We start from the raw sequence: 13059 nt of genomic DNA on the forward strand, positions 1-13059 counted from the left end.
GTATTTTCCACTGTCTGGAGCCGGATTTCCCCACCAACTCGGATTCATGATAGATAAGCAAAATAAATGCTAAGTAAGAATGATCCGAAAGATACACAGCCGAAGGATCCTGGTCGAAGGATCTGAAATCACAGAAACTTGTTAACAACAAACTGACCACAATCGAAAGATCAACTATTGTTCGAAGGATCAACAGTACTCGAAAGATTACTGTTGAGTCTCGAACAATGATTTCGAAAGATTCAAGAGCTCGAAGGATTCTCCTTTGAAAGATCCTTATCTTTCGAGCTAAATCCTTATCTTTCGAACACTGTCTTTCGAATAGATTCCTTTCTCGAAGGATATGATTCAGACTTCGAAGGATGGGTCGAAGGATGACAATCTTTCGAGCCTTCCTTGATCGACAGATGTCGAAGGATAGTCTTTCGATGTCGAAAGATATCTTTCGAGAGGTTCTGACACAAACTGATCTGATGTGAAAGGTTGGTGAAAAGGTGACAGGTTGGTAAGTCAACTTTCGGCAAGATGGTATGTGCAGGCTGTCCTTTCACCACCAACTTTGAAAATTTTGCCAAAAATGATCAACCTTATCTTCAAACCAGTCACCGGAAGTTTAACCGGAGCTTTCGCCGGAAAACACAAAGTTACTCAAAAACAAGTTTTCAAGTTACCCAACCCCACTTTAAACACTCCCGGTTAGTTTAGACACGTTTTTACTCAAAGAAAATGCAAGAAACTTAGTAAAAACAGGTGCAAAAACCAAGTGTTTCAACACACCAAAACTTGTAAAAAAAAACCCGGTTTTAAACAAGGTAAAGAGCCAAGCTCTGATACCACTTGTAGGTCCCTATCCGGTGGATGACGAACCTCAAACCTTGTTATACAAACCTACTAGCGAGTGCGGAATCCAAGCTAGCAAGCAAACCGAGTTAGTAGCAAGTAGAGAAACAAACACACAAGTTCACCGATTAACACAACTTGTATTAATGCAATGAGGGTTCGGTTACAAGCTCAATGTTTACAGAAATGTTCTATAAACTCTCAAAGTGTGTGTGTGAGTTCCGGACAGAATGCTCTCAAAGCTCTCTATCTCTCGGTATCTTTCTGTCTGTGTGTCTACTGAACTCAACACATTGCATGGGTATATATACCCAAACACAGCAGGTCTGCTCGAAGGATCCGATAGATGGTCCGAAGGATCATCTATCGATCACAACATGTTCGAAAGATGAGCATTGACCTCGAAGGATGATCCTTCGAGGTCTAATACTCGAAGCATATCTTTCGAGCACCTCGAAGGATCAACAATATCCTTCGAGGCTATCCTTCGATGCAGACAAACATATCAAACATATGTTAACTGTTGGCCAAGTCAATCCGGAGGATGGTTGACTTGGTCAACTTACAGACTACTAAGGACATCGTTTACATACAGACCGAATACAGACAAAGTACAGACACAAGTGCACCAACAGAATCCAACATTGGTGAAACTGTTTTGGCGATCGAATACAGAAACATAATTACATTCGTAGGTTGATACAAAAAACAATGTTTTTTATACGTCACTTCATACAAACATATGGGAAGTTTCTCCCACATATATAATCTTTTTCAAACTTGTGCAGGCATATTAAACCCGACAACTTGCTGCTTGATAAATTTAGGCACATGAAATTGTCGGATTTTGGATTATGGAAACCATTAGACTGCACTAATCGTCAAGAGAAAGATTTTACCCCTGCAAATAACTTAAGCGGGCCCTTCAAAGTGACGGGCGTTCTGCTATACCAAAACACACTCAACAAGAACAACTGCTGCATAGGCAGCGAAATAGGAGGATGCTTGTAAGCTAGTTTATTAGTCTCATTTTCCAAATACATTGATATTAAGGCATTGTGTGTTTTAAGAATTTGTGGACGGAAATGACTTGTTTGAATTTATGGATGACCGAGTGTTGCGCTTTCGTTTGCTTTTATTTTTTGGGTTTCTTGTAAATTGGTTTCCTGGATTATGTATATCTGTTTTAGTTTTACTTTCTGGTAATAAGTGCACCGTTTGTCCAGTTGTCATATTAAGTTGCTGGTTTTCTGTCTTAACTCCTCTGATATGGGTCTGTTATTGAATATTTTTTATGACAGTCTACAAATGTCGGGGGTGAGCTAAACAACAGATTAATAGAACAATAATCAAAATAACCTGAGGATAGAGCATGGTACCCGTTCGGTAGGTACCGAAAAACGGGTAAAGTGGGTACCGGTACCGAATATACCGGTTCCGATACCGGTTCACACCGAAAAACGGGGAAAGTGTGTACGAGTACCGGTACTGAATACACCCGGTATGGTTAGGTACCGGTACCAAATGCTCATCCCTAGGATGTACAACCAATGGTTCACATTTACGTTTTCTAGGGTAATGTTCATTAGAATCCGATGCCTTCACAACTTAGAAAAGGGTTGTAGGTTTTAGCTTAACTTTAGAGAATTGAGAGGAGAAATTGTCATTAAATGGAGGCCCTTTGTTCAATTGAAAGGCACCATTGTCTTTACATTAGCCCCACTTGCAGAATATGTGGTTTGAAATTTTTACTGTCAAATTTGGATCCACCCCTTCAGTTCAAATAAAATTTTAACTCAAATCTTCGAGTTCAATTTGAATTTTAAACAAGCATAGACGTATTTTGACTCAACTCGTATTTGACACACACAAGTCTGAATTTGTTACTAGTTATGTTTTAGAATCGGAATAGAAAACCAACGAAAAGCTGATCTTCGATTCTACCGCAGGCCATCACAAGAGAGTAAAACTAACATCTTGGTCAGATAAACGGATGAAATAGTCACAGCTAACAACAGCGATGCACCAATCACAATAAATAGAGTACGATATGTATACATACGATAGACAATCTGTGATCCGACCCATTACAAACAAAACAAAACACAACCCATTACCAACAAAATGCAATCTAAGTCAACTGGTTCTTTTATTCACAAATCACTAATAGATATTGAAAAAAAAAGAAGATTAACAAAAAGGAAGGCTGCACTATAATCTTCCAGTTACAGTTGAGTCTGTAGCATCAAATCTGGCATGGATATAAACATGGTCAGTTTCATCATATATCAACTTGTCAAATTACATAAGAAAGCTAACAGATCATATCAAAATTAAGCTATTAGTCTACAGATAAACACACTAATAATACATAGGAACTCTGCAATTGTGAGTCACAAGCTGGAAAATATAACTAAATAATAATTCAATAATTCGTTCATTTGATAAGAATTTAAAATAAATTTTCAAAATAAATGAGCTCAGATCTTGATTTACCAAATATAGATAGAGTGAAGATAATCACATAAACTCAAGAAACAAAAGTTAAAATAAAACCAATAACCTTTTAATATAGCTTTGCTAAGTATATATAAACTAATTGTTAAAAAATAGACATATTTCATGAAAAAAATTAATCCACTAAACCCTTTTGAAGTTAGATAGGCTGTAATGGGTTTAAAGTTAAGAACATTACTCTTGAAACACAGGTAATATTAGTTGGCCTTATCATACTAGTACACACATTAATTTGATACTAAGTTGAACAATTTAAATTGCAGTTTTCACAAGGAAACGGTAAACCATATATTTGAGATTGTATTTGAAATTGTTTATTTAAAGAAAAACAATTTTATAAATAAGTTATTAAATTTAAAATCATTAAAGGCAGAGGGAGAGATAACTTTGTCTTAACTTCATTGTGTGGTGATACAGGGGATATGGGAGATGAGGGGCCAGTAACTCCCGTTTTTACCGTCACAATTGAGTCTGCAGCATCAAATTAATCAGCCATGGTCAGTTTACTCATAGGTCAACTTGTGATATTAAAAAGAAAGCTAAAAGGTCATACCAAAATTAAAGTATTATACTATAGAGAAACAGATGCTTAAAAGTCAATATATTTTATGGAAATTCGATCCAATAAACCCATTTGTATTTAAACATGTTGTACAAACATTATCAAACCAGCATTAAACATCAATATCATACCGGTATAAACAATAATTACATATTAAGTTGAACAATTTTCACAAAAAGAAAGCAGTAAACCATATATTTGAGATACATTTAAAAGCGTTTGTTTTAAAAAAGAAAAAAAAAAGCATAACATTTAATCATTAGAGGTAGAGGAAGAGATACCTTCGTATTAACTCCATCGCATGTCAATATAGGGGATATGGGAGATGAGGGGCCAGTAACTCCCGTTTTTACTGCATCTTTCTTTCAGACCTGGGCAATTAGACCTGATGTGTAAACTCAAGAGTGAAGGAAACAACATTTCTGGTAGATCCGTCATCTGTGGGCATTTGCCAAAAGAGAGGTGGTGGAGGGAGGTGAGTTGCTGGGGATCGGAAGCCACTTTCTTCAGATTAGGGCAAAAACTAAAAGTGAGAGATTGGAGGGAGGTGAGGTGTTGGAGTCCCATTGAAACTGATTCCAATTTCTCAAATCCCAATATGGTAAGAGAAGTAAGAGATGAAGGAAGAATATGAGAAAACTGACTACAACTACGACCTCCATCTTCATCACCACTGTATAAGGATAGTTTCACAAGTGAGGTTGGAAAACTTTGTGGGCCCCACTCGGAGAAGGGCTTCTTCAACTTCCCAATTACTAAGAATTGCAGATTAGGAGGCCAAACCCAACCAGGTAAAGAAGCATCCATTCTTGGACACTCTGTTATTTCCACTTGCTTCAATGATCTCAAATTTTTACCAAGAAAGGAAACCTCCAATTTGGGACACCTGATTATTTCCAGTTTCTTTAACGATTTTAAAGTGTCTGGAAATGACACAAGACTTTCACAATCTTCTATTCTCAATTCAGTGAGATGAACCAAGCAGTTCAATTCAATGATTGATTTCAGATTTGGCCAAAGATATATCCATACATATTCAAGCATGGGCATGCTGCTTCTGTTGTTGATGTTCAATTTTTGTCCTCCCCACTCCAATAGGTTCCAGCAATTATAGATTTTAAGTGACCTGAGCTTCTCCTGTCCTCCTTTTGGAAACGAGACAACTGTCATTGACCTACAACTCTCAACCCTGAACTCCTCAACGCCATCTGGACAGCTGCAACGCTCCATATTCTCACAATTATATACATCCAACGTCCTAAGAGATGTTAGAAGGTTGCTTCTACAATTATCCTCCTCTTTCTCTCTTAAACTTACCAAATTACCACAACCATACACTCCCAATTTACTCAGCTTCACAAGAATGTTACTTGCAGCTGCATCTGATTTCACCAGGTACCTTATTTCATTACAGATCCGTATGCTTAATTCTTCAACTGCCCCAAGACACTCTATAACACCTCCCCACACCACATCATTAAGCCCTGAAATACCATTTATATCCAACTTGGTGACTGCTGATGCTACTTTAACCAGACTTCTCAACACACCACTATCACATTTACCTATTCTTAGATCATTCAATGAAGGGATATCTTCAAGTGTGACTTCAACCAAATTAGGGCAACTATATATTTGAAGCTTTTGCAAGCGTGGAAACACAGCCCCTGACCATTTCTTCCATCCACACATATCACCAAAACTCAGAATTTCAAGTGAAGGAAATGCTTGACCAGTCCCAAATAACTCAAAACCCACAACTTCCACTGCATTTAGGCCTTGAATAAACAACTCCTTAAGTGATGATAGTTGTCCCAGTGGCGGTATTGATGTACATCTCTGACAACCACTTATTGACACATGATTCAAATGAAGAAACGAGGGATCCCCAACCCACTTTGGAAACTCCAGTCCCCCGTATGACCTAATTTTGAGTTTTATTAACTCATCTTGACAAGGCTTTAGCTCATTTAGGACCTCTTTTTCAAGTATTTCATTTCGTGAATTATATAGCTCATTACTCCATACAAGCTTTAACTCGCTAAGCCTCTTTTGTGAAATGTTCGCCTCATGTGCATATATTGCATTTTTCACTTTTTCCAAACCTTTAACGGAAATTTTTTCATATAGATTCTTAAAGTCTTTAAGTTTGGCTATTTCAGTTCCGCTTTCACTTTCGATATCGATTTTCGAGAGAGTAACTTGTAGGCTTTTCAACTTGCTAATCTCTAACAGCATCTGAAATGAAAGCAGGGTGTCCTAACGTCAAGATGTTGCAGGTTCTTCAGATTTAGGAAGTTGTTGGGCAACTCAGTTAATTCATCACAACCAAACAGGATCAACGTTTGTAAATTAACAAGATTGCAAACCTTTCCCGGTAAATGTGTGATATGAGTTTGAGATAGATTAAGATATCTCAAGTGCCTCAAAGTACCAATGGACTCCGGTAACTCACTTATTTCAAAGCCACTCAAACTTAGAACCCTTAATAATGGTAACTTAGGAAGCAAGCCGGTCAGAATCTTATTGGATAAGTAAAATTCCCGCCCACGTTCCACCTCCCCAACAGATGTTGCCAAGAATGTCCTTAGACATTTGGTGTTTTCAAGTACCTGGAGCTTCTTGTAAGCTACATATTTTTCCTTAACATATGACATATGGCGGTACTTGTCTAGCTTCATCTTCTTAATATTCTTCTCTGACTCGTTGTCTAACCTTAAATAAAACTCGGTAGCAACAGATGTCGCCAAGTCATTCATGAGGTCATGCATCACAAATAATGATTCATTATTAGGTGCATGTTGAAAAAATGACCTTGACAACAACTCATCAAAGAATTCGTGACCCAATTGTAGTTCTTCTGTTGAGTCGATCAGAGTTGGCTGGCACAACAACCCTTCTGACATCCATAATAAAACCAGATCCTCCTTGTTAAACAGGTAGTCCTTGGGAAACAAGGAGCAGTATGCAAACAACCGCTTCAATGGTACCGAAAGATCATCGTAGCTTAGTCTTAGGGCCGGGAGAATTCCACCCTTAACTTTTAATCTCCATATGTCACTGTTTGACACATTGATCCAATGCTCTGCTTCATCTTTTTTTGTTCTCAACAATCTACCAAGTGCTATTAAAGCTAAAGGTAATGCTCCACATTTTTTCACAATACCTTGGGCATATGGTATAAGCGACAAATGTGAATCAAAGTTATCTACACCTAACGCATTTCGAGCAAGTAAAGACAAAGCGTCATCATCTGAGAGGCTGTGTAGAGGCTTGTGTAGAGGATTGTAAACCAACTGTTTGAGCAATTGATCCTTCCGTGTTGTTATGATGATCATACTTCCAGGAGCACATGTATACAACGGTTTGATGAGGGTTTCCCAATCCTCATAACTTTCGCTCCATATATCATCTAGTACCAACAGAAACTTTTTACCCTTTACATGATCTTTAAGAGCTTCTTGAAGCCGATTAAAATCTGAAACTTCCTTGTTTGCCATAGATTGAAAGATCTCTTTGCTTATACGAACGGTATCAAACTCATCAGAGACACAAACCCATGCTTTTAGATCAAAGTGATCCTTGACCTGTTGTTCATCATAGACAAGTCTAGCGAGAGTAGTTTTCCCAACTCCACCCATGCCAATTATGGGAACAATGCTATAGTTTTGATCACATGGTTCATCAGCCGGTAACAATAGCTGTTGAACCAGTGCATCTTTGTGAGCTTGGCGCCCAACAATACTATATGGGTTGACAACAGAGGTTTGTAATCTTCTGTTATTAATAATTCTTGGCCTAGCTTCCTCTTCCGCTTTCAAGCCAAGATTATCTAAACCAAGGTTATCTTTCTCCTTAACTAGATCTTGTAGTTTGGTGGAAATATCATCTAACTCGGCAATCATAGTAGTAGTCCGTGAGAAAGTTGTGCAACAAGTTGGGGTGATTAGCTTTCTTACCTTGCTGGTGATGCCTTCTGACTCTTGCTTGAACTCAGGGTCCATAGCGTCGGTTGCCCAACCATCGAGGAGGTCCTCAATGTCATAAGCCAGATGCTGGAGATCATTCAGTCGCTGTTTCACAGGTGGATCAGTTATCTCCATCTGAGAAGCATGAGTAAGATAAAGTTGGATGGAGATTAATGATTTCTGCAATTTCTTGATCTCAGCATCAATCCCCTTGTGGCGAGCAATGGTTTTGAAAGCTGCATCAGTCAGCTTCTCAAAGAGAACAGGGAGGAGGGCAGAAAGCACGAGTTCAGCCATTGGTTGGTTGCTTACGGTGGTGAGATTGTAAATGAAAGGTATGATGTTGTGAAAGCTTGAGAGTGAAGAGTTGTAAGTGTAGATTACTGGTTCAGATATATGGTCAAAGTTTGAAGTATTGTTTTGCACGCTCAGATCTGGGAACACCAATCAGCATCCTGTGGTGCTGTCTACCCTGTCCTTTTAAGTATTTTAAGTCTTGATTTGCAAAAAAAAAAAAAAAAACTTAAACCCAGAGAGTAATCTGACATAAACCTTTATAAAATGGAGTGAAGACATTTATTAATTATTTATATAAAATGGAACCTTTGTAAAACGTATGAACAAACAACATGCATAGGATATCCAACACACACAAAATCTAACAAATACGATGTTGGTGTGAAGACTTGAGTTGTGTTTAGTGGTCAAAGTTTCAAGCATTGTTTTGCACACTCAGATCTCATATCACCAATCAGCATCCCGAGCTGGTGCCTACACTGTCCCCTATACATTTTAATAAAATGATTTTGGACTTTTGTTTGGTTTGATTCATTTGCTTATAACTTGATTTGAACAAAAAACGTAAAACCGAGAAAGTAATCTGACAGGAACCCTTAAATAAATGGAGAAAAGACATATATAAAACAAACGTTTTAAAAAAATAACTATACCTTCAATTAATAATATTTTACCCATCTTTTCTTTTAAAAATTACCCATCTATTATTGATTGATAAATCAACACCAATAACTGATGTCTTTTCTTTGGTATTTAGGATTAATCATAGAACTAACTAAATATATGTTTAGAAGGTGTTGATGCAGATTTTGTGTCCGATGCTTGTCGAATAGATTAGTTTTATTTTATGCTGAATTTGTAATAGTTAGTGAAACGGTCAAACAAACGTGTATAGACCCGCTCGTTTGAAGTGGTCAAACGAGAGGGTTGTTGGTTTGACTGTGTGTGTGTGTTGCTAGACAAAGTTGCTGTGTTGTTATTGGTGTCGAAGGATAAGGCATCGAAGGATTATGAATATCCTTCGATGAGCTCGAAAGATACCCATCGAAGGATGGACCTCGAAGGATATCGAAGGATATCATTCGAGGTATGTGAGTATCTTTCGAAGACTGTCTGATCGAAGGATGATGTTTCGACCAGTCAGTCTGATCCTTCGACCTGCAGCCTGTGTTTTGGTATAAATACCAACACTTTGTCATTTGCAACATAAGAGTGAGAGCACAAGTGTGTGCTAGAGAGAGAATGGAGGTCTGAGACCTCACCGGGAGAAATCACCACTTGGTTTCTCCCCGGATGTATACTTCTTTGGTATTAGTTCGGTTGTCATGTAACCGGGCCGACTTGTAATGTTTACTACCGGATTAATACAAAGTTTGTTTGTTATCATCTCTCTTATCTCTTCCATCTTTGAACATGAACATGAAAATCACGGTTTCGGTCCCGAAACCTGGACCTACAATTGGTATCAGAGCCATGGTGCCCGATTTAGTAAAACTAACCGTTTACTAAGTCACATGTGCTCTAGATCTGTGATTTTTGTGGGTTTTTGTTCAAGATGTAAAAAGGTGAAAATGAGAAAAACCCAGATCTGGACCCGGATATCCAGATCTGTGCTAAACCGGGTGTTGGGTTTTATGTTTTTCTCTAAAATACTCAAGTTTTCTTCGTCAAAGCAACGTGTACAAGTGTTTTCGTCGGATCTGCAGATGAACAGTCCTCCGTGTTCATGATGTTCTTGACAGCTTCAAGTCTCGAAAGATGTTGGTTGTCCATCGAAAGATTGACCAGATTTCGAAGGATCAAACAAAGTTGGTCACCTACCACATCAACTTTTCTGACACCTGTCGTACTTTCTGTCCTTGTGTCAGAACCATCGAAGGATAACTTTCGATCTCGAAAGATCATCCTTCGATCAAGGAGATTCGAAAGATGAACAGGAGTGCTCGAAAGATCATCAGTTCTTCGAAGGATCAAAAAGACTTCGAAGGATCAATTCTGAAGTGTACGAAGGATCAGCCATGTCCAACTTCGAAAGGTGTTCGAAAGATATGTGACATGTGCTCGAAAGATGCTCGAAAGATATGTGACATGTGCTCGAAAGACTTCGAAAGATCATCTTTCGAAGCTGTCTTGGTGTTTATCTTTCGTTTGATGCAGATGTTTCGAAGGATCCAGATGTTGTGGAATTTTATGAACTCAGACAGTGTGTTGGGGTTAATCATTTAATTCACTTGGAGTCGGGTCGGGTGTTCGCAAGGATTATTCATACCGGGCTTCAAAGTTTCAACATCAAAATTCGTACGGGCTTTGGGAACACGCGGGGTGATGCAGCATGATGAACACAAGAGATGATGAAGACTTGATGTTTGAAAATGTGGGGTAGTCACGATTACCGATGCAATGACAAACATGGTAACGTGACTATTATGGGCCAAACACAACAGTTCCGCTTGGTGGAGGGAATTGGTGAATATTTGACGACAGTTTCTTTGAAGTGGAAAGAATCTGTTAAGGTTTAGAGATTTTGCCAAAGAAATGGGGGGATAAAAATTTTTTTTCATTTGTTGAATTTCTTCGGCAAAATTCTAAACGCAATCTCAGGTGGTAGAGTTTATGATCTTCTGGTGATTCAAACGGTTCAGCGTGGAATGTTTTGCACAGACACTTGAAGATCAAGACTTGATGCAGTTGTTTAAGAATGGAACCTTTATCATATGCCGGTTGGAGTTTTGGAAGATCAGCGGAAGATCGGTCAATTGATCCTTTTGAGGAAATTGCACAACACTCAACACGGATACGCGTACTTCAAGGGGGAAATCTTATACAATGAGCATCAGGATGCTACTTACCTGGATCATCGGTCAAGGGGGAATTTGTCTACACAGAGAAGATGAATACTTGGCTGAAGATTGATTGCAATTGCATTTTCAGCATTCGACAGCAACGGACAAGGGGGAATTTGTTGATGCAGATTTTGTGTCCGATGCTTGTCGAATAGATTAGTTTTATTTTATGCTGAATTTGTAATAGTTAGTGAAACGGTCAAACAAACGTGTATAGACCCGCTCGTTTGAAGTGGTCAAACGAGAGGGTTGTTGGTTTGACTGTGTGTGTGTTGCTAGACAAAGTTGCTGTGTTGTTATTGGTGTCGAAGGATAAGGCATCGAAGGATTATGAATATCCTTCGATGAGCTCGAAAGATACCCATCGAAGGATGGACCTCGAAGGATATCGAAGGATATCATTCGAGGTATGTGAGTATCTTTCGAAGACTGTCTGATCGAAGGATGATGTTTCGACCAGTCAGTCTGATCCTTCGACCTGCAGCCTGTGTTTTGGTATAAATACCAACACTTTGTCATTTGCAACATAAGAGTGAGAGCACAAGTGTGTGCTAGAGAGAGAATGGAGGTCTGAGACCTCACCGGGAGAAATCACCACTTGGTTTCTCCCCGGATGTATACTTCTTTGGTATTAGTTCGGTTGTCATGTAACCGGGCCGACTTGTAATGTTTACTACCGGATTAATACAAAGTTTGTTTGTTATCATCTCTCTTATCTCTTCCATCTTTGAACATGAACATGAAAATCACGGTTTCGGTCCCGAAACCTGGACCTACAGAAGGTATCGGTACGCTGTAGCATACACGAATGTCCGTACTAATGGGTGTAATTTAGGTGCAGAATTACAATACAACAGAAAAACACATACAAAGATACAATAATAAGATGTTTACAGGGAACAAAAATGAGAAGAAATATGAACCTTGGGATTGGGGGGTTTGTGGATCATCAACCAAAACTGATCGCCGTCTCCTTGGCTCACCACTGGCTCGCCCTTCTGTGGTAGAGGGTGTACGGGTTATTCGGTGCGTACAAACAAACACCGGATTCATGATGGCTTCTTCATCTATTTACAGAGTGGGTCACAAGGGTGAGGAATACAATTAGGTAGAAGCGTGTATATGCATCAATTTAGGTAATTTGCCAAAATATTTTTACGACGGAATGTGGTAACTTTGGAATCGGGGAAAAGTATTTGGACCTTGTCGTTAAATTTAGAGTAAATTGATTTACACCGTTCTTAGTTCTTACATACAGACCCTATTTGCCAAAAAAAAAAAAAAAAAAATCCATTTCAGTCTTTGTGGTTGTCAATTGGAATCAATAACTCTGCCGTTACCTCAACGTTACAGAAGTGGTGAAATGACCTTAATACCCCAGGGACCACATTGAACCGAGTTGGAAGCATCTGGATCCACAGGAACACGTCGTTCCGATCACAATCAATAAAATTCTTAGCCGAAAAGATACTGAAATTTTTATGGAGCAAGACTTCTGGGTCAACATCGCCATCAAAACCCTCCACCTGTTTTGTATAACTGTAAATAAATGTCATTTATTCATCACACCCATTCATCGAAAACCCTATTCTGTCTTGAAAAACACTCCTGGCTGAATTTATCATTGATTCCAGTTAACCATGTTGCAATTCAAAGTCCCTTTTAAGCTCAGAACCAAAGGTAACATTTTTACACACAAATCACTTTGATAATGGGTTCTTGACTCGAAATCAGGGTTATTTTGTATGTGTGTGACTAGGTTTAATGTGTAAATAGTCCATTAAGGTGATGGGTTATCTCTGATCACAGTATAGTTTCAAAAATAGTGTTTTGAAATTGCTAGGGAAATGTATAGGGGATTGACTTCTCAATGTGAAGATGATATGATGATGATGATATGAAGAGAAGAAGATGAAGATGATATGATGATGACATGGTGACGAAAATGATATGATGATGATGTGTTGGTGCACTTGTGTCTGTACTTTGTCTGTATTCGGTCTATATGTAAACGATGTCCAAGTTAGCCTTG

General features: G+C 38.6%; 1 protein-coding gene across 1 annotated transcript; it reads right to left on the minus strand.

Annotated features, from left to right (window-relative positions):
- Positions 1–6017: 6017 nt before the first annotated feature.
- LOC118485509 (putative disease resistance RPP13-like protein 1) lies at positions 6018–8366 on the minus strand. Its single transcript, XM_035981685.1, has one exon. The coding sequence runs from the start codon at positions 8182–8184 to the stop codon at positions 6148–6150; it is 2037 nt and encodes a 678-aa protein (XP_035837578.1). The 5' UTR covers positions 8185–8366; the 3' UTR covers positions 6018–6147.
- Between the last annotated feature and the right edge of the window lie 4693 nt (positions 8367–13059).

Source organism: Helianthus annuus, chromosome 13 (assembly GCF_002127325.2).
Source record: "Helianthus annuus cultivar XRQ/B chromosome 13, HanXRQr2.0-SUNRISE, whole genome shotgun sequence".
In the NCBI taxonomy this organism is placed as follows: domain Eukaryota; kingdom Viridiplantae; phylum Streptophyta; class Magnoliopsida; order Asterales; family Asteraceae; genus Helianthus; species Helianthus annuus.